The sequence below is a fragment of the Notolabrus celidotus genome, chromosome 5 (assembly GCF_009762535.1).
Source record: "Notolabrus celidotus isolate fNotCel1 chromosome 5, fNotCel1.pri, whole genome shotgun sequence".
Classification (NCBI taxonomy): Eukaryota; Metazoa; Chordata; class Actinopteri; order Labriformes; family Labridae; genus Notolabrus; species Notolabrus celidotus.
This window is the reverse complement of record NC_048276.1, coordinates 21085203-21106067: the sequence shown is the minus strand read 5'-3', so window position 1 is coordinate 21106067 and position 20865 is coordinate 21085203. Positions and strand designations below refer to the sequence as shown.

The following is a 20865-nucleotide window of genomic DNA, read 5'->3' as shown; positions in this document are numbered from 1 at the left end:
GACTTATCGCCATACAGACCTGATAACTTCTTGGCAAATGACTGGAACCTTAATAGTTAATAACCAAATTATTGTTCTGCTTTTTTAAGTTCTAAGTATTCTGTATTTTTTCTTTGTCGGCTGAAATAACCTATAATCAAATGGTGGGTGATATTTTAAGAACCCAAAATATGTCACATCAAGAACAGACCACAAAACTTAACCACTGAACTTGTCAGGGAGGAGTTGCAGGTTCCGTGACTCACCCAGCAGAGCTCTGGAAGACATTCAGGATTTCCTGCTCAGTGATTGGCTGGTTGGTGGCCTCTGGGTTGGCCTTGGATGCTGGCGTGAGGATGGAGTTGATATAGGCATCGATAAGAGGAATCAGCTGGGTGTGGATGGGGGTGTTGTCTCACAGAGCTGCCGATAGATCCAGTCCTGGATGATGCACACAAGGACAGCACCAGAGGGAAGGATACATTTTTAAACAGACACTCAGCAGTTAGTCATTAGTTTGAAAAAAAAAAGGCACAGAATGTGCGCCTCCTACCTTGAGGACACTTTGTGCTTTGTAAAGGCTCGGCTCCGGAGCAGCTGGTAGATGCAGTGAATGGGGAGGAACCCTGTAATGTTGGCACTGAGGTTGTTGGTCACTGCGACTCTCACAGCATGAGCTGTAACCACCTACACACAAGAAATAAACAAGTTATCTTTACAGCAACACTGGAAAACAAAACAGCCACAATTTCTGCATCACCTGTCATGAGAGTGATCACGTTAATGCTTTTGATTAATCAAACTTCTTTAGTTCTGTATTGTTGCCTTCACAAACAATCATATCTTTGACATAATTCTGCTGATACTGTCATTTCTGGAAATCACGGAGCAGGAAGTCTTTGTGTAAATATTATGTAATTTGTTTGGATATGATCCTTGAGTTTATAGACTTGTTGCTTGGATTTCCTTTATTTACTGGAATGATAAGCCAAAACCTACATCTTTGTAATCATTGTGATCTCAGTAAGTAGTCGCTCCTGCAGGAATAAGATGCATACTTCTTATAAAGCATACATCTCCTGATATCAATTCAGAAGAAGAAGAGATATACTTTATTAATCCCTGAGGGGAAATTCATTTCTTCCACTCTGGTGTTAGATCATGCTACACACAAATGCACAAACCGGATCCTATGGGACACGCACTAATGGAGAGATGTCAGAGTGAGAGGGCTACACCGAGCAGTTGAATTTTGGTGCATTGCTCAAGGGCACCTCAGCAGTGTCCAGGAGTAGAACTAGCACCTCTTAAGCTACCATCCCAATTTCCAAACTAGGACTTGAACAAGCGACCCTCTAGTCCCCCATCCAAGTCCCTTTGGACTGAGCTACTGCCACCCCATACATTATATGTTCACTGAAAAATGAAATGTGCACAAGGAGTTTGTCACTGTGAGTCTGAATATATCAAAACAAAAAATCCCAACGTCTGTTTTTATTAAAGTCTGAAGTAGCGAACTGGTAATTAAGGATGAAAGACTTTCTGTTTGTAAACTCTAAAATAACAAACCATCACAGGTACTGTAATTATATTTACTGAATACAACCACCGCCATGAGTTTTATTTTGTCATTTAAAGACATTCAAGGCCAATCAAAACGTTTCACAGGGACATTTAATCCATTGTGACAAGCTGTTAAACTAAAAGCTTCAGGTTCTTGTATTTACAGCAGCTCTTGTTCTTGTTCTGATCAAATAAATGAGCATTTATATAAAAGCCTTCAAAAGGTTAGAAGTAAATAACTGAACACAGCAGTAAGCGGGCAGAGATTAACACAAGGATGACTTCTAATACCTGTTCAGTGAAGATCTCCTGCGTGAATATCGTCTTCATCTTGCTAAGGCGAGCTGGGCTTGATGGCAATCTGTGGTTGAACATTGGAGAGTGAAAAGATGAAGAACAAGAACAATGTGAGTGAAAACCACCTGCAGGCAGCAGTGCTGGTATTCTGTAATTCCCTCCTTTCATATTTTATAAGAAAATTCTACATGGCAGGCTCAACGCTGAACTGAGGAGACTGCCCTGAGGGAGGAAACAAACAGGCTCTAAATCCAATTAAATTATACATCTTAGTGGAAAATACACTGAGACAGGGAAACTACTTAGTACACAGGCAGGAACAATAGTGCACTTAATAAGTAATAAAACAACAAATTGGCCACGGGTACGGAGTGTCTTTGTAGATATGTGTATGTTGCAATGTTTCATCAGGGATACAGTCTTTATGTGCTGCAGAGGAGGAGTGGGGCCAGCAGCTGTCAGCCAGACTGATGTATTGATCACTGCCTCCTACCACCTTACCTTCATCCCCCAAAGTAGAGCACACCAACTCAATAATGGAACTGAGCTGGTTGCTATGGAAATACATGGCAACCAGTATAGCATCTCTCCGAAAGAAAGCAGATACGCCCGCAGCACTGTAAGAAGGACAACACATATGCATGCAGGGAGAGTGAGAAAAGACACTGGGACTTGTCATTAATCCTGCATCCTACAGGACAGTAAATTAATACACCGATGATGCTGGCTGCATAACAGCACAGACACAGACACACAGACACACACACACACACACACACACACACACACACACACACACACACACACACACACACACACACACACACACACACACACACACACACACACACACACACACACACACACACACACACACACACCTTGTGTGTTCCTTCAGTTACCCTTTAAGTCTTTGAAGCCTTTGTGATGATTTATGCTTTATGGATTTGAGTTTAACAAACACATACGTTCCTGTGGACTACAGTCATCATTTCTTTCTCTGACAGCTCATAATAACTTCACTTTAACACACACATATACAAAAGCTCTGCTGAATTTATCACAGCCTACTTGAGCAAAGAACAAACAATCAGGTCAGGCAATATAAAAACATCCCCACAGTGAATATAAACAAAGCAAGTGCATGTTGCACAATGTACTCTAACATGTATTTTATGCATTAAACTTGTAATTTAACTTGAATTACCTAGCTTTTTTGGCCTAATTATTTATTCAAGGAGCAGCATGCTTCTACACTACCTCAATTATTCTGTTGTATCTATTTACTCATCAGTGCAAGTTACACTGTCAGTCCTGTCGAGTCTGTCTTCATGTTGTTGTGTCTGTTTTGATTGTTTTCTTTGTCTGTCGTGTATTTGCACTACTTAGCACCTGATCTGTGAGAAGCGCCATTTCGTTCAGCTGAATACAAGATATTCAGATGAATTACAAAAAGTTTGAGTTGAGTTCAAATGTTATTATCCCTCCTCTTCACTTGCCATGCAGGTTCAGTAAAACCCGAGGCTAACATTCTCCTCTAACCCAGTGAGCACTAACCAGGTTTTCATCGTTTGAAAACGAGGTAAAATCATGCCTGAATGTCCAAGACCTAAATTTTACCATCCAAATCACGGTTATGACATCAACGTGTCAGGAAACACAATTCTGTTTTTAAATTTTGATCTATTGTTCATTTTAGACGTTAAGAGGATGGTAATCATTCATCATTCATCATCACAGTTGAAATCCTGTTTATACAAATAAAATTGTAATAAATAATTCCAGTGATCTATGCCCTGTGAGATTCACCTTTTAACCACTTTTCCATTTATTTTCAATGGTGGACTTTTTCCAGTGTCTGTCTGACGGAAAAATGCTCACCAGTAAAGCAGAAGACATATTTGCTAAGATAATACCAAGGTCATATGGTAAGTGCAACACAGACAGGTTACTGTGCTGTCTGTGAACTCTGTGTGACATTTGCAGAGGACACAGCATTTTTATGACCTTCATAAATATACTTATTTCTTGTTTTTTTCGGTTAAGTTGCTTTCACTTAATATGTTTTAATTTCCTATCAATCTTAGAAGGTTTTTACCATTTAACTCTCCTGTAGTCTTTAAATTGGTCATATTTTTATATTGTTTTTATGGTTTTAAAATTGATTCTTCAGCACTTTCTCTGCTTTTGTTGGTTTTAAATTAGCTTTATGAATAATCTAATTTGAATGTATTTTTAATATTTGGGCTACATGGAAATCTGACAACTTGTACTGTTGAATAAATTAGTATGAATTTGGGCTTCATGATATTCACAGATCTATTAAATGTTTTCACCTTCCTTACACTGACACATTAATAAATCACAGCTAATACTGAAACAGCAACTATTCCAGCATAAATGATGACGTGTGATCACACAAGTGTCAGTGTTTTTAAACCAAGGACATTGCGTAATATATCATTAAAGAAAAGCTTCCCAGGAGAGGGACAACTTTTTTTATACAGACTTTGAGTTAAGTGTGTGTCACAGAACAAAGTAAATGGGATGAAATTAATTAAGAAAGCTGCTCTTTACACTTATGTTCATATTTCCAAGTTGAGCCCATTACATTATCTATACAAATACGCCTGTTGAGTAAGTAGTTATTATTAATCATACATATTTAGATCATCTTACCTCTCAAAGTATGTCCTCTTCTTTGACATCCAGCTGAGCCACATGACCATCACGCGTGTTCTTGCTCTGGAGTGCCTGAACACAGACACACAAAGAGATAATGTCCACACTCCATATAAAAAGGGACAATATCAAGTGCCAGAGAATGTAATGGGCCATTTGCAGGCTGCCACACACTGGCAGAGAATCAAACTGTGAGGTCCTCCGTTAGTTAAATGGGTTTGTGGTCCCAGCTTGTTTGTGTTCGCTGAATAAAAACAAAGACTTCTGTGAAAGGAGATACTGAGACAAGTTTCATGTACCTGACCAGAGTGGGGAAGGCCAGCAGCTTGCAGAAGGACAGAGAGACAAAGCGAACACCGGCAGGAGTGGCTGGAGGCCGGCTGGTCATTAACTGCAAGAGCTGCTCTGCTTCTTCATCTGTAGGTCTGTTTGGGATCATATTTAGTTTATGATCAACATTACATTCTTTTAATTGTTTTAAATGTATCAAGTACACATACAAATCATAACTCAATTATTTATCAAATATCAGAAGGGCTTCGGCTTCATCTGTGACCTACCTGAGACCTGCGATGCCCATGAGTGCACAGTACAGTCGAAGCAGGGCGCTGGCTTTCACCACATGCTCCTCTCTGAGGCCAGAGTACCCCGAGTTGCTGTCCTCCATATCCTGGTCATTTGGTACGTGGGTGCTGCGCGAGCGTGGTAGGATGGCAACCAACTCCAAAAGAAGCTGTCTGCGCATCTGCCACAGCACAGAGCTGCTTTCTCTCTTTCGCTGGTACAGAAAGAAAGTGAGGGGAAAATTTGAATCAAATGCTGTGTGTACATCAAAGTTCATTCATTCAGAGCTTCAGGCATTTAATGATTTTTCTAACAATATATGACAAAGGCTTCAAAATTCACAATGAAGAGAGTGTAGCGTGTAGAGTGTTTGTGTTTGTCTGTGTTACTTAAAATAAATGCAGAACAGAACAAACATGACACCTCACCTGTTGTCCATTGCGAATGAACATGCTGAACCAGGTACGGACTTTACTGTTAGTGCCCAGCAGTAGACCGCTGACATAAGAGACCAGAGGACTGACTGCCTCATCTGCTGTATCTGGTTTATAGTCCAGAGTCAGAGCCACACCCAAACCAGGCAGGTGACACTCCTCCACCTGAAAACACAGAGTAAACACAATTTCATTATACTTGAGCATTCCTCATCACTCGTCCCTATAGGAAGTGATCTTTTGACTACTCAGGAAATTTTTGGTTAACAGAAGTAAAAGTCCAAAAGACTTATCCTCAAGCATTATCATTTTTAGGATCTTGGAACTTTTACAACAATTCTGGAGCTTTTTAAATAGTAGAGCTGCAACAAATGGTTTTGTCCAGCTGTAGCAGAAACATGTGGCATAAAGTTAGATAGATGTCAGAAATGGAGGACTTACAACCGTGCCCCTGTAAACACATCAAACTGACAAGGAGGGGAAGTTGAACCTGCTGCTACTATGTATGTACCAGGCAGCTAAGCAGCCAGAAGCATTTAGCTTGGCTACCATTCTGCCATCTGACATTTTTGTTTCCTCTAAAGTCTTGGTTTGCATGATGTCAAGTTTTGAGCGTAAGGACTGTTGGTGAAGGGAATCTGTTAACTGTGTTGTGTGCTGTGTTTGCCATCACATTACACTCCAGACACTACAAAGCTGCAAAACCTGTCATTATTTGTAGTCCATGTTTTCAAATCTATTTAGATTTTAAAGATCTTTTAGTGCTGGACAGGTGTTATATTCTATCTACTCAGTGCTGACAAAACTCTCTGTATTTGTCAATGTTCTTAATGTGTCACTTGGTCCATTGTTACTGAGAACATTTCTTTCTCACAGCTTTAGTAGAGAACTTTGCGGGAGAGCTTGAAAATACATGACTTTGACCTGTAAAACAGCTGTGAGAGGGTCAGGGGTAGTGTTAGTTGTAGATGTAAACAAAATTACTTTTACACTACTTTACATTTATGTATGAGAAAGTTTAAAAATCCCTTCAGACATACAGATACTGTGGATATTTCCTGTCACAGTTTATTTTTCATGCAACTATGTTTCTGCAATGTATGAGCCACTTCTAGACAACCATCCTGAAACACAAACACTTGATGAAAGAGTATCACATCAAGCGTTAGATGCCAAAAATGGTGCTAACAAGAATCAGTTTGCAGACGCATAACTAATGTGTAAAACAGGAAGCTGAATAAATTCAGCCGTAATGAATCCTCATTTGAATAAAGCAGCTTTGATGAACTCTCTGATCTGAATGGATAAACTTGGGGTGGTTATGGATGAAGTGTTTTTAAGCTGTTAGTTTTGTATCCTGTGATAATGATAATAGCTGAAACTGACCACCATAGCTCTGATGTTGAGAGCCTGTGAGGGGTTCATCTGACACAGCTGCCTGAGGGCTTCCGTCCTGCGTCGACCACCCACACTCTCCTCATCCTGCCGCTCTCCATTCTTGATCAATCCCTACAAACTGGAAGCACAAAAAACGCACATTTAGGCAAACAAGAAGCACCCTTAACAACCTACAATATATACATTTGGATACTGAGTTGAATACATTATGACCTAAGGTGAAATCTGGTTATTTTCCTCCAGAAAGAGAAGTAACAAAAACACTGAATACTTAATTTTTGTTTTCTCAATACTCCACAATCTGTTCATTTTTAGGTTGTATGTCATGCTTACTTAACACTACTGTTATGTTGCGGGTCAAATTGACCCTTTTTAAAGTCCATTTTAGGCAATACGCCTTCCAAACCAGCAAAATGCAGCATGAAAATCTGGGCAGCAGGTGACAGAAGAGGTGTTGTGTTAATTTATCAACATCACTTCATAAAAAAAAAAAAAAAAAATTCTAAATGTGAAATAAATAAACAAAAATCTATGTCATGTAAAACTATTGTATTTATATCTAGGTCTTTCCAATGTACATTAAAAAAGTTTTAACATGAATTTTCATATCAAACAAGTGAGTTCTCCTCATTGCAGCATGATCTGTGAGAATTAAAGAACACCATTGCACTAAATATTGATTAAATGGTTAGTAATGGAGTTAATAATGAGATTAAAAAAAATGTTTATTGGGATTTTTTTGGTTTCTGACACTTTTGGATAGTTAAATCTGTCCCCGGTCAAATTGACCCAGGGGCATTATTGCTGTTCCAGAAATGGACATAACAGGAGGGTTAATAATGTACTTTAAAGTCTTCAGGAGTTCTGCACAACCCTGACAGACAGTAACGATGTAACATTTCATCATTATCTGTCATGGTCAAGTTATGTTTCTCCATAAATACATAAATACAGTGTAGAAATATGATTTATTTATTTTTCTGTAGATTGGATTTAACAGCATCCGGACCACATCTTCTCAGCTGACATTTTAAAAAGCATTAAGTCTTGCTGTGAAATGATATTAGTTTGCTGCTCCGCTGCTCCTGGGTTATTTTGTATAACATAAAAGAGCCGTTGAAGAGAGATCTGGTGACCAGCTCGTGTTCAACATGACAGACCTTGATTCTTCTAGACAGAGCCATTTCTAACACTTCACCCTTTGATCAGCTCATTTCACTTTCAATTCTACAAAACAAGGTCTTTTCCTGTAACAGAGCCAAAAGGACTCCTTGATGTTGACTGCTGTATAAAACACACAGATGCACTCAGAAGCTATTGACTTAGCCCTGACCCTCTGTGTGATAAGGAGGCACTGGAGACAGTGGGCATTTTCTTATAATGCATCTCTGAAAGCACAGACGCTGCACTCTGTGAGCCAGAGCGAGACAATAATGTTCATCATCAATCAAAGACAAATACGTACACCCTTGGGCCAGTGTGGCACAGCTAGAAGTAGAGCAGAAACAGCAAAACTCAAAAGCAAATATGCGATGGCAACTCAGGAACAATCTCCTTATAATTATAATCAAACTATCAAAGAATGCTTCTGAGGCTCTGCATTTCTGCAACAGCAGGCACACTCACCAAACATATGAAGCTGGTACTGGCAATTAACCAGCCACTCTATCTCACATTATCAGCTGACAGCATGTGCACTGTTATGAAACAGATGAATTACCTTCATTGAAGCTGTCAGGGACATTGGCAACCAACAGGCACAGAAACCAGTCTCCATTGCGGACATGAAGCAAAGCCTCCGCCACATCCACGATGGGCAGCAAGGAAGGCAGCTCTGAGGGGAAGAGAAAATAAACACACGGTGAGGACTTTCATCATGGGAGTAGAAAGTGTCAAAGCAGCAAACAGACTGGAGTCACGACGCCCTGCCTCCTGCTGTCAGGAACACTCTGCCCTCCATTTCTATCATCTGCTTCCACTTCTGTCAGTTTTGTGGTTTTGGGAGAATCTGTTTAGTGAGTTTAAAGTTTATCAATGCACATTAATCAGCATTTCAGCAGTATGTAAATGTGCAAATATGCCAGAATTGGCACAATAGCTAAATTACATCTGTAGTCCTGTTGTGTCAAATGGAAAGTAGTCAACTAATGTTTTTGTTTTCAGCATCTCCAGTTTGACAGACCTCACCATACAAACCATGACCTTTAAGAAAGCAGAATCTAACATGACTTGAGCCTCGTTTCCACCAAGCGGTCTGGTATGGATCAATACAGTCTGGTACGGGACAGATCGTTAACGCCTAATCCTGATTGCGTTTCCACAGCCAACCGTGCTACTTAATAGCGTGACGTCATGGCAGCGCGACACAGTGTACCCCGCTAATAAATGCAACAAAGAAGAAAAATGCAACACTGTAAACAAAGAGCAACGATGGAAGACATCCAGCAATTCTTCTTCTTTGTGATGGGCATGTGGCTCTTTGTTACAAAACGCAATCAAGCTTTGTTTCAGAGAAGGCCGTGTGCCGCGAGGAGAAATACAGCTGTCGCACGGGAAGTGAAGATTCTTTCGACCAATCAAGGGACTGCAGTGTTTCTATCTCCACCTTCTGGGGTCCAAATTGAACCGCTTGGCGGAAACAGGGCTTTGGTGACTCGTGATGTCATTCAGAAAATCTCTCCATAGCCTATATAGTGAAATATAACCATTTGTCTTCACTTTTTCAACATAATGAAACAGACTTTGGACTAATTTGTTCCTGTCTCACACATATTTAGAGATACAGGAAAGTCCCAAAAACAAAGTCTCATTTAGGGCCTTTATCACATCATACACTTTGATATGTGAGCAAAATCTCACATAGCTACTTTTGTTACTGTTTTCACAGTAGATGCAACAAGCTCACTTGTAAACTGTAAATGAGTTGAATACCTGCTTGTAAAATGCAGAGGACATCAGCAACTTCCTCCAGGTACACTGGGCTTTCAAAGAGTTCTGAGGACTTCAGGAAAAACTCTCCGTTTGAGTCTACCACCTGAAAAACAACACACGAAACCATCAGTCATCCAACACATCCTAAAGGTGAAGATTCAAGTACTGTTGGACAAATACAGTACAGAGAGAAGTTTACTTTTCTGCCAACGTGAGAGCAGCTTGTATGCTCAAGAATTAGATGGGGAATGCTGTTCTTACATGTTTCTATGATTCAAGACCTGATGTTAAGATATTTGAATATATCAGTACTTCATTCTTACAATTCGTATATTTAAATAACTTAATACTAGAGATGTAATGGTATTGTCAACATCTAGGCATTTCAAGAACAAAAGTGTCTTCATATCCTTGTGGACCTGTTGAAGTAGGATACTATAGGTCTTCCAGGCAAAAAGATGTAATTTTGTTTCAGCCGCAGTGAAGCAGAGTGGAGGAACGTGGGAACTACAGAGACCATCAGCCTTTGCACTCTGCTCAATTTCAAAATTGATGATTTTGAAAATATGAATGCTCCAGTGGCTTTTAAATCTGATGGGCAGAAACATTTTGGACAAACAAAAAACAATATGCAGACACTGCCAGACCGCAGTGTCCTACACGTCAGGGAATATGAGTAATATGAGAAGCCACAAGGCAAATCTTCACCTTAAAAGGTTGTAGAATTAAAATAAAAAGACACTCAAAGAACCATTTACAGCTTTACTTCCCCATAACAGAGCAAGAGCTCAAGATATCGCAAAATGTATCACTGAATATGAAGCCAAAGACCTACGGACATCTTCTGTGATGGACAACGAAGGTTTCAGGCTCGTAAACACGCTGGAGCCAAACGTATAAATTCCCATCACAACCATACTTTAGTCAAACAATATTACCAGCTCTCTATGAAGAGGCAAAGGCTGAAGTTACACAGAACCCCAGGCATGCAGAGTGCATCTCACTTATCACAGATGGTCGGGTGAACTGTATGAGCTACTCAGGGCTTTATTACCATTACAGCATGTTAAGATCTGAGGGCTGCACAGAGCATAAATATTTTTAAAAGCAAACTCAAGACCTACCTTTTTAGTTTACCTTTTAACTGAGTTTTATTCTTAACAGTTTAATTTATTGATTAATACATTTATTATCTAGTTCAAATTTTAGTCACTTTATTCTACTTTATTTATTCATGTACTTGTTTATTTATTTATTTTAAGTATAGCATCTTATTTTCTTTTAATGGTTTAATATTGTAGTGTTTTATTATCTTAGAAATGTATTTTATTTTGGTGGATTTTATTTCCTGTGTTGAGTTTTAACATCTTATTTTACCTCCAGTGTTTCCTCATTAAGATATAATGAGAGCGTTTCCTCAGTTTGTTCAGCAACTTCTTTTTTCTTTCTTTATTTTATTTTCTATTGTTTTCATTATTAGTGTTGCATATATTGTGTTCTTAACCTTAGGATTGTGGGGTGTGTTTGGGATCTTTTTCTTAATTTATTCTTTTTTAGGTTGTTTTTATGTACAGCACTTTGTATTACAATGCCATTGTATGAAAAGCGCTTTATAAATAAAGTCTGATTGATTAATTGATGACAAGGGAAATGGAAAAGAAGGGTTTCGTCCAACAGACATGGACATCCTTTCAATCACAACAAAAGCAAAGTGTTAAATCCCCCATTTAATAGATGTGATACTGTGAGTATGACTTATTTTATTCACAAGGTCGAACTGATGCAATTATGTTGTCTTATGAAGGGAAATTTACGTAGTTTGACGCAACTCATATCCCGTCTCAATGTTCAATCATGTTTAATAAATCGCTTTTTAAAGTCTTCTTTTTTCTCTCTCATTCTTTTTTTAATTGCAAGAAATATTGTTTCATGATGTTGTTATTGTGACATTATCATATCATGAGATTTTAATACCCTTACATCCCTACTTAATACTGACAACTCTGTCTCTCAACAGTCAGCATTAAAAACTGTCTCATCCAATAGAAATAATAGCTCCATGTATCATTTATTTAAAGCTGAATTAGTTATCAGTGTTCTTTGGTCCATCTAATAAAGCTGAGATTTCTGACTGTACCTTGTTCATGATGGCGAGGAGCTCACTGAGGGTCAGACGGAGTCTCCTGAGGGGATCGCTGTGTTCAAACTCCAGGGTCAGACCGTGCTGTAGCTGTGACACCAGGATGCTTTCTCCATTAGACCCGCCGGCCTTGTGCCTGGCAAAAAAAGACAGCACACTGAGTATATTGTTCAACAGCTTATGGCTGACACTACTAACTCTGTTTGGCTTTTGTCACTTTACAATTTTGCTAATTTCTGAATCATGCCAACACTGAATAAAGTTGAATCCCCTGCTAGTACCACACTGTAGATTGCAGTTGTCACATGATAAATAACTCGGAACTGAATCAAGTTTCTGCAAAAGCAGTATTTGCCAATGGCAGCACTAATTAATCAAAGTGCAGCTTGATGGGTAAACACATTTAAACTGAAAAAGGCCAATTTTTTCTAACCATATCTCATAATTTCCAAAATGTAGGCAGCATTGGAGGCATTTCCAATTCTTGTTATTGTCATATGAACATCTAAACAATACACTAAAGTAAACCCCCTGAGTGTGTTTCACTTTGTACAACAATGATCTGTTCTATAAAGTGAAAAATAAGAAAATAAACTAATTTATCCCTCAATGAGAAACAGGAGCAGTTCTTTTTAATCATAGAAATAGTTATACTAACATAAGCATGTAATTGTACCTTAGCTGCTGCTCTTTTCGTGCGTCCTGCTCCAAGGCGTGAAAGTCAACCGACAAAAGTGCCACAATAGAGTTGACAGCTTCCACTCCTGACAGCAGGCGGAGGATCAGCTTCTTGTCCTGAGCCCAGGACTGGCTCTGATCAGCCGGAGCACACAGAGCCATCCTGACCAGGCAGGGCAGCAGCAGCCTCAGCTCTGGGTCACTCAAGGCAGCCAGGCGCACCACATCCACCTTCTGCATCGCTTCAAAAGCATAGGAGCTGACAAACTGCAGCCCTGCGCTGTCTGCCATCTCTCTGCGGTTAAACCTTGAGGGGACAAGCAAAACAGACATTTCAGGGGAGACTGATGAAGGAAAAAAAAAGTGACACTCCCCTATTGAGAGCATCACTTTGGGCATTAACAGATGCTCAAATTCAACTGTTTGGCAAGATCCTAGTTGAGTTAGTCTGGCTGAAAACACCTTCTTTAATCCAAGAAATGTTGCAAAATTAGACACACTTTTACCCAGAAAGATGTTGAAATGCTAATAATTATTATTACAAAGCACTGAGAGTATTGCAACTTTCTAGATTTATTTGTAAGTGTTATAATAATCTAATAATATAGCATCTTGTCATATCACTGATTACCTAAATAACTTAAGAATAATTCACATACATTGTACACTATAATCCAATGAGATACACAAGAAGTGTCCTACTCTGTAACAGTCTGCCCATCTCTCCTACTTCCTAGCAAAGGTTGCTCATTTAAAGCCCCTGTGAGGAGTTTGTTGATGGTTATGGAATGACCTACAAAGGCAAACAAGCCCAACAGGAAGACGACAGATCATTTGTTCATAGTTATTTTTAATGCTTGTAAATGCTGTAGGTCGGCAGGTGTCACATGTTGATCTACCAGCTCTAACAGCTTGCTACAGACGCAGACACTTCTGTTGTATTTTCAAGATATAAAGATACACAGTTAGAAATATATTTTACTGGTGTTGGACAACTGGGCGAGAATCTTACTAATGCATGTTGAGAGCAAGGTCAACATAGACACAGGGGGTACAACCTTGTCCACAGGGCTTTCCTTACAGGAGCTTGAAGAGAGAAAGCCATCCTTTTAATCAAAAAGACTTATTAACTATTTCAACTTATTCCCCGGAGTTTAGAAACTCAGGTTTACACCGTTACCTTGTCATTTCTTGAATGCAAACTGTAAGTAGTATTTTACATAGAAATACTGTACAAGGCACTCTTTCAAAAAATGACATGCTCTCCCACCTATCCATAATACAGGACTTTTAAATCCTGATGTCAAAGCTTAACATATATTCACACAATGTCTCAACTTGTTGACATGTCCAATATTAATATTTCTGTTTTGTTTGAATTTAAACTTTGTGTTTCTGATCTATTTGTTTTGCATTCTGGACTGAATCTCTGCAAGTTAATACTAAGAATACTGCTTGTACTATTACTACTACTACTATTACTACTACTACTAATAATAATAATAATAACTTTACTTATATAGCACCTTTAAAAACAAATGTTTACAAAGTGCTTTGACAAAAAAAGTATGGTTCAAATAACAAAGCAAAGATTTCGAATGACTGGGAGGAGGAACTTTAACAATGCAAAACAAAATGCAACGCAAGAGGTTAAAAAGAATACATGTCAATTAAACAGAATGAAGTGGTGGGACACTAGACCAGTATATCGCTGTTGAGAGGTTTTTCAAGGATAAATAAATAAATATAAATTTAAAAAATGGATAAGTAAATAAAAGCATTAAAAGGACAATAAAAGAGTATTTCAGGTTAAGAGGACAACATCACATTGGGAAAATTAGAAAAAGTGTTCAGGATAAATAAGGAACATGTGAAAATAATAAAGGAAAAAAATAAAAAAATAACAAATCTAAACAATAAATAATCAAATACAATTTAAAACAGTTAATTAGTTGGATAAAAATTAAAATTAATAATAAAATAGAAGTAAAGCGGTTACAAAGATAAGGTCAAATAAAAGAAAGTCTGTAAAAATTGGTTTTAAGAAGAGATTTAAAAGATGTCACTGACTCTGCGAGTCGACTCTGCAGTCTATAATAATAATAATAATAATAATAATAATAATAATAATAATATATTTATTAAAAACTGATCACTTATGTTGTCATTTTGTTGTCTTGTGCATTGTTATCATCACAACTGTGACTGTATGAATTGTACTGACAGAATATTGGACAACGTATACCTGCAAAATCAGTCGAAAATGAATACAAATTTAAAGAAAAAAATAATAATAACAATAATAACAATGAGTAGTAGTTGTATCAGTACTAGTAGCAAACCCAAGAGTCATGTGTCATCCTTTAACTGTCAAGAAGTTTAGTTGTCAAGGCTTTATGATGTTAAAATCAACATTATTATTATTATTATTCTTATTATCATTATTATAATGGTTATAATAATAAGCATGTTGCTGATAAAACAACATAAAAGCTAGCTAGCTTGGCTAAGTGACACTACTGATAGCTGTGCTAGTGTTAGCCAGCACTTGTTAGACTGAAAACCAATTAAAAACATTACTTTATTCCACAGGTCAACTCAGTAATGTAAAATATGTTGTTAAAATTAACGCAAGAACACAAGGTACAGCTTCCTCTATGTTGGGTAAAGCTAGGCTACTAGCTAACTGCTAGCACTTAGTAACTTTCCCCATTGCTTTTTGTGCAACTCTTAGCATGCTAGTGGGCTAAGCTATGCTAACTCGTCAGACAATATTACTCGCATATACAGTCTGTCGTGCTCCTGCTGTATGTGTAGATAGATGAAGGTGACCGGAATAAGCTTACCTCACTTATTGTGATGAAAGTTAGCCTCTTAAAGAAAAAGAGTTCACCATGGAGGCTCTCAGACCTCGGACTCGGTTGTGTGCCGACACCAGCTAACGCTATGTGAGAGAGCTATGACATAAAGAAGCTTGTCCTCTTAGCTGCTGCCGGTAGATTTATGGAAATGTCTTGGTATTTTGTGCCGCTCTGTCTATTTTCAGTTTGGTATAGCCGGGTTGGTTTAACCTCTTTCTAAAGGGATTACTGTGTCAGTGTGACAATGAGAGCAGAGGTGTAGTCAGCAGCGTGTAGTAGCGCTGACTGAAGCTCTGACACTGACTGGAGGCAGCACCATCCTCCAAGTCTGCCCTGACTGCTTCTGGAGGAGGGCTGGTCTGTATTTGACACATTGTGTGAGCATGATGAACGTCTTACTCAACATGCAAGATTGTTCTGTTGCGGGTCAAATTGACACTTTTAAAAGTCTATTTTAAGGCAATATATGCCTTTTAAGCCAGCTAAATGCAGCATAAAAATCTGGGCAGCATGTGACAGAAGAGGAGTCGTGTTAATTTATCAACATCACTTCATAAAAATAAAAATAATCAAAATGGAAAATAAAATGAACCAAAATCTATGTCATAAAAAAACTATTGTATTTATATTTAGGGCTTTCCAATGCACATAAAAAAAAGTTTTAACATTAATTTTAATGAAAAATGAGTGAGTTATCCTCATTAAACCATGATCTGTGAGGATTAAATGGAACAAATCTTGATTTAAATGGTTAGTAATGGAGCTGATTTAAAAAAAAAATCTGACTGGGATTTTTTGGGTGTTCTGACACTTTTGGATAATTAAATATGCCCCGGTTCAAAGTGACCCAGGAACATTAGGTTCAGGTTACTTTTAGGGATGCACAGATCCTACTTTTTAGGTCCTGGTACCGATATCGATACCTGGGCTTTGGTATCAGCAGATACCAATACTAGCCGATCCGATCCTGGTATTGATTTAACAATCTCTATTCCTTAATGTGAGGATAGAATCATGTTTTGGCAACTTCAGGCTTTTCTGACTTTGTAAACCAAAATAAAATAAACATTTTTAAACTGACAGTATCCTTATTCAAGAGATTATAAATGTGTACCAGCAGTTTGGTGAGTTAATCTTCATAACCAAGAGATATTACAATTCAACTGTAAACCTCAGCGGTGGATAAGAGGAATTAAATATTCTGTATAAAAAAACTGCTTCAAATGAGAAAATTAAAAATATGTCAGCGTAGTGTTTCCCACAGAAGTACATAGTACCTGTGGCTAGGATTAAAATCATTGAATACATTATTACTCTGCCCAGCTTTTCTCTTCCTGTTTCCCTTCTCCACGTCTGATATTGTGACAATATTAATTAGCAGCACATTTTATAAAGACGCTGATGACGTAGGAGACATACATGGCGGTTGTAAACACAGAAAAGCATAGAACTAAGATCTGCCATATGGATCGGCACTATATATCGGCCCCTTGTCACCGATATCCGATCTAGCTTTTTGAGTCCGATCTAGCTGATATCCGATACCAGGATCGGATCGGTGCATCCCTAGTTACTTTATTTGTACCCGTAGGTAAACTTGTTTTGCAGCCATTGAGATGTTAGGTCAATACAAAATTACAAGATAGATGTCAGACAGAACAAACTAATTAATGTGAAAAACATACAAAAATATCTTAAAACTAATCTAACACTAAAAATGGTAAAACGAATAGACATGATAAAATGATAAAAGTGCTAAAGGTTCTATTTAAAACGCATATCAGAGAACAGTCAACCAGTAAAAACGATAGAATCACATGAATAAATAAGACAATCTGGGCTCAAGTCTTAAATTGTTCAACTCAGTAATAGCACCAGGAACAAAGCTTTTCTTGTGACGCTGTGTCCTGCACCTTGAGACAAAAAAACATTATTGCTGTTCCAGAGAACAGGAGGGTTAAGCTATTTTTTTAAACAGAATTGTACAACTTATATATTTGTATAACACAAAAAGAAAACATTTTTATACACCAGTTTATATGCTATATTCTCAAATTAGTGTACCTATGATAAAATGTACAATTTGATGTAGTATGGTAGGTATGATGATCTGTGATCTTCCATTTTTCCTGATTACTATTTGTAGTTCATCAAATCTCAAAAGGCTTGGTAAATTGCAATTTCTTACTTTTCATTTGCAGTCTAAAAATCTGAGAATTCTAATGTTCAAAGGGTTGAACCAAAACAATGTTTTCATTTCCCTTTAGAAAAATCACTGAAACAGTAATTATAAAATTCATGTGGGGATTATATTTACTTTGATCAACCCATCTGTTAATATATCCTTGCAGCTCTGGCATGCTAGATTTAAGTTATGAGAGGCCAGACAAAATATCCCAAGTATCAAGTGATTTCCATAGTTTATGGCTTTAGAACATATTTTAAGGATTAAATCCACCCACTCATTGATATGTTGTCAATTTAAATTGTTTCAAGAGTGCATTGAGAGTAGTTGTTGAGCAATGAAGGCAAACAGGGCAACATTTCTGTGTAACCAGAAGCTGCTTACAGCATGGGATAGCAAAGAAAAATCTAAAAGAATGAATAACCAGCGGCTGCTGCTACTACTACTATAAGACCCAAGGGCAATTCAGCAATTTACAAGTAAGATATCTGACTCAAATTGCTATGCAGGGTTATTGTAATGTTTTCCCCACTTGTGAATTGAGTTTGGTAACAAGCCTGCAGAATTACAATACAGCAGAGGCTGCAAACAACCATGCTTTTCTAAAAAGAAAACATGGGCACTGGACTTTAAATACATTTTTCAAGGTTTTATTAAATATTTAATGTATTTATCTACACTCAAGAGAAGACCAAGTTCATTTTATGGTGAAATTTTCAAGCCAACAAATTGTGGCAAATATCCAAAGTAAAGAGCAATGGTCTTACAGTTTGCCTCTGAACATGAAAGATCCAGACAGAGGTTATTAACACAAACACTGTATATCCTATAGGCAGCCACCCATGGCAGGTTAAAGTCCATTTACACCACACATTTACTTTATGAAGTAAAATGGGTTTGGGCTTATTGTATCCATAGCCAATCAGAGAAGAGATCAAACCCTCAGCCAATCAGATTGAGGAGAGGTGTTGAAATCTACAGGATGTGCTGAAAGGACACTGCATCTGCCATTAAGACAACTGTTGCCTCATACTGGCTCGTTTTTTCCCCTCCTGTATAAATAAACTGAGGCAAGCTTCCTTCAAAAGAAGCCTACAGTGATCCACTAATGGTGTCCTATTGCACATCCCAATCCCCTCCCAAAAAGCAAGAAAACACAAGCACAGGGAAATAAGTTGACGCACTTTATTCCTAAAACAGAAGCCACACCACCAACTGCTGGCATGGCATTCATATATAATTATTTATATATATTGCCGTTTGGTTTTGTGTCTAAATGTGTGGTATAAAATACTATATACAACAATGTACCTCTTTATTTGAACACAGTGAAGTTCATTGCTGTACAAGTCCTCTGTAGCTACAGCTTTGCTGTAAGTCCTTCATGCTCAAAGGCATGAAACATAATTTTCCACTCTAATTCTTCTGTACAATGTGACAATACAAATATTCTGTCTCCATTACAAAAAATAATACTCTAAAAGCAACCTACTGGGACCTTATTTCATTTTTATGTGTTTTTTTTCCTGGTTGTTTTTTTAATTAAGACGATTACATATATCTTAGACCAATTGCTTTAAAGCAGGAAGGTGATATAAACCTTCTCCATTTTTTATATATAAAAGAGGTTAAGAAATAAGACAAATTATACATTTAAAAACTTACAATAAATAAGATAGATGCAGGCATTTCTTCTGGATTCTATTTCATCCAAATGACTAAAAAGGAATTTCAGGTCTTAAAACCAAAGATCCATTCTTGATCAAATATGTCCCTTTTCTTCCAATAACATTACAGATAGACTCTTTTTCTCCAATACAGACTGGCCAGTGACTGTGCTGCCATGCTACATATCATGACAGCCAACCTGTCATTCTCTCACGTTCATTTATTTCCCATCTTCTTTATTCCCTTGTCTCTATGTGCATGTCTTTGAATCACAGGGACAGGACTGTCGTCTCCAGTAAACGGCCGTGGGGAAACAGCACCGCCTCAGCTTCCAACAGCCATTTCATTTCGTCTTGGTGCAGAATCCAGCTCTGTGATCTGGTCTGGTTCTTGCAGTTTTCTTCAGTCTCGATGAAACCGCCTTTGGAGCTGTTGATTTGCTTTCACTGAAATGTTTCCTGGGCACCACTCCCCCCTCCTTTCCCTGTGAACGTTGGTTACAACATGTTCATGATGAAGTTGTACATCTGGTTGAGCACCACAAAGTGAATGGGGAGACACGATCGGCGGTCCTGTGTTGCTGGGTCACACGTTAGCCAGGAGAGGGCGTTGTACTGCTCCAGCACGAATCTGTGCGGGGACACAGAAGAAATGCATTTATTCCTCCAAAAATGTATGGGCTCATTTTCTTATAATCAATCCTCAACTAAAATAGAAATAAATGAATCACTACAAACATAATATTCTTCAGCTTCAAACTATTTCAAATATATGTTTGGCTATTATCTTTGTAGAAACTGTCATATAATTTTTCAAAACAGAGCCACAAAATACTTTACAGAACACATTAAAATAGAGCATATCACCAGAGTAAAAACAAAGAAAAGTAAGTTCATAAAATGGGGTGTATTATCAGTATAGGTCAAATAAAGATGGACAGAAGTTAGACAAAGAGTAAATGTATTATGGTAAGGGAGTCCTATAAAATTTGTTTGAAGGAATTATATCATATAAGATAGGGACTGTGCTAACTTACTCTTTGTATATAAAAATATATCCGTGTAAAATAATAAGTCCCACCAGAAACACATCCAGGTGGGTGTAGTTTGTGTGCACTTGATGTATGGCAGCTTGTGTATTCTGGTGCTGTTTACCTGAGTACATCTGAGGTCTGATTGGAGTCGAGGGGGTGGGAGTGTTTGCTGTGCAGTAGTTCATCTGATTGCACTGAAGACACATGGAGGTGCAAAGAGGCCTAAGAGAGGGGCAAAGAGAAAGAGGAGGGTGTAAATGGCATTATTATTAAGTTATTAACCTTGTATTGCATCTCGTTTGGATAATTACAGCACTTTCAACGGGGCAATAACAGGAGCAGCGAGTCTGGAGCCAGAACACAAAAGCAAGGGATATTTAAGTTTTTATTTTTGTTACAGACACTAAAACAAAGTTTAACCACCACAAAACAACTACTACAGTAGAGCAGTA

At 37.9% G+C, this 20865-nt stretch overlaps 2 protein-coding genes across 2 annotated transcripts in view; both read right to left on the bottom strand.

Annotated features, from left to right (window-relative positions):
* ints2 (integrator complex subunit 2) overlaps positions 1–15873 on the bottom strand; it is a 25827-nt gene extending 9954 nt beyond the window's left edge. The window contains 17 exon segments of the mRNA XM_034683610.1: positions 246–390; positions 393–427; positions 539–666; positions 1834–1881; positions 1883–1903; positions 2336–2456; positions 4519–4578; positions 4821–4946; positions 5082–5299; positions 5514–5684; positions 6906–7028; positions 8383–8405; positions 8638–8751; positions 9849–9951; positions 11986–12124; positions 12665–12973; positions 15513–15873. Coding sequence (XP_034539501.1) covers positions 246–390; positions 393–427; positions 539–666; positions 1834–1881; positions 1883–1903; positions 2336–2456; positions 4519–4578; positions 4821–4946; positions 5082–5299; positions 5514–5684; positions 6906–7028; positions 8383–8405; positions 8638–8751; positions 9849–9951; positions 11986–12124; positions 12665–12957 — 1868 coding nt within the window. The 5' untranslated portion in view covers positions 12958–12973; positions 15513–15873.
* Positions 15874–18882: 3009 nt separating this feature from the next.
* The window catches only part of med13a (mediator complex subunit 13a), a 136390-nt gene continuing 134407 nt past the window's right edge, over positions 18883–20865 (bottom strand). The window contains 2 exon segments of the mRNA XM_034683752.1: positions 18883–20010; positions 20535–20635. Of these exon segments, the coding sequence (XP_034539643.1) occupies positions 19878–20010; positions 20535–20635 (234 nt within the window). The 3' untranslated portion in view covers positions 18883–19877.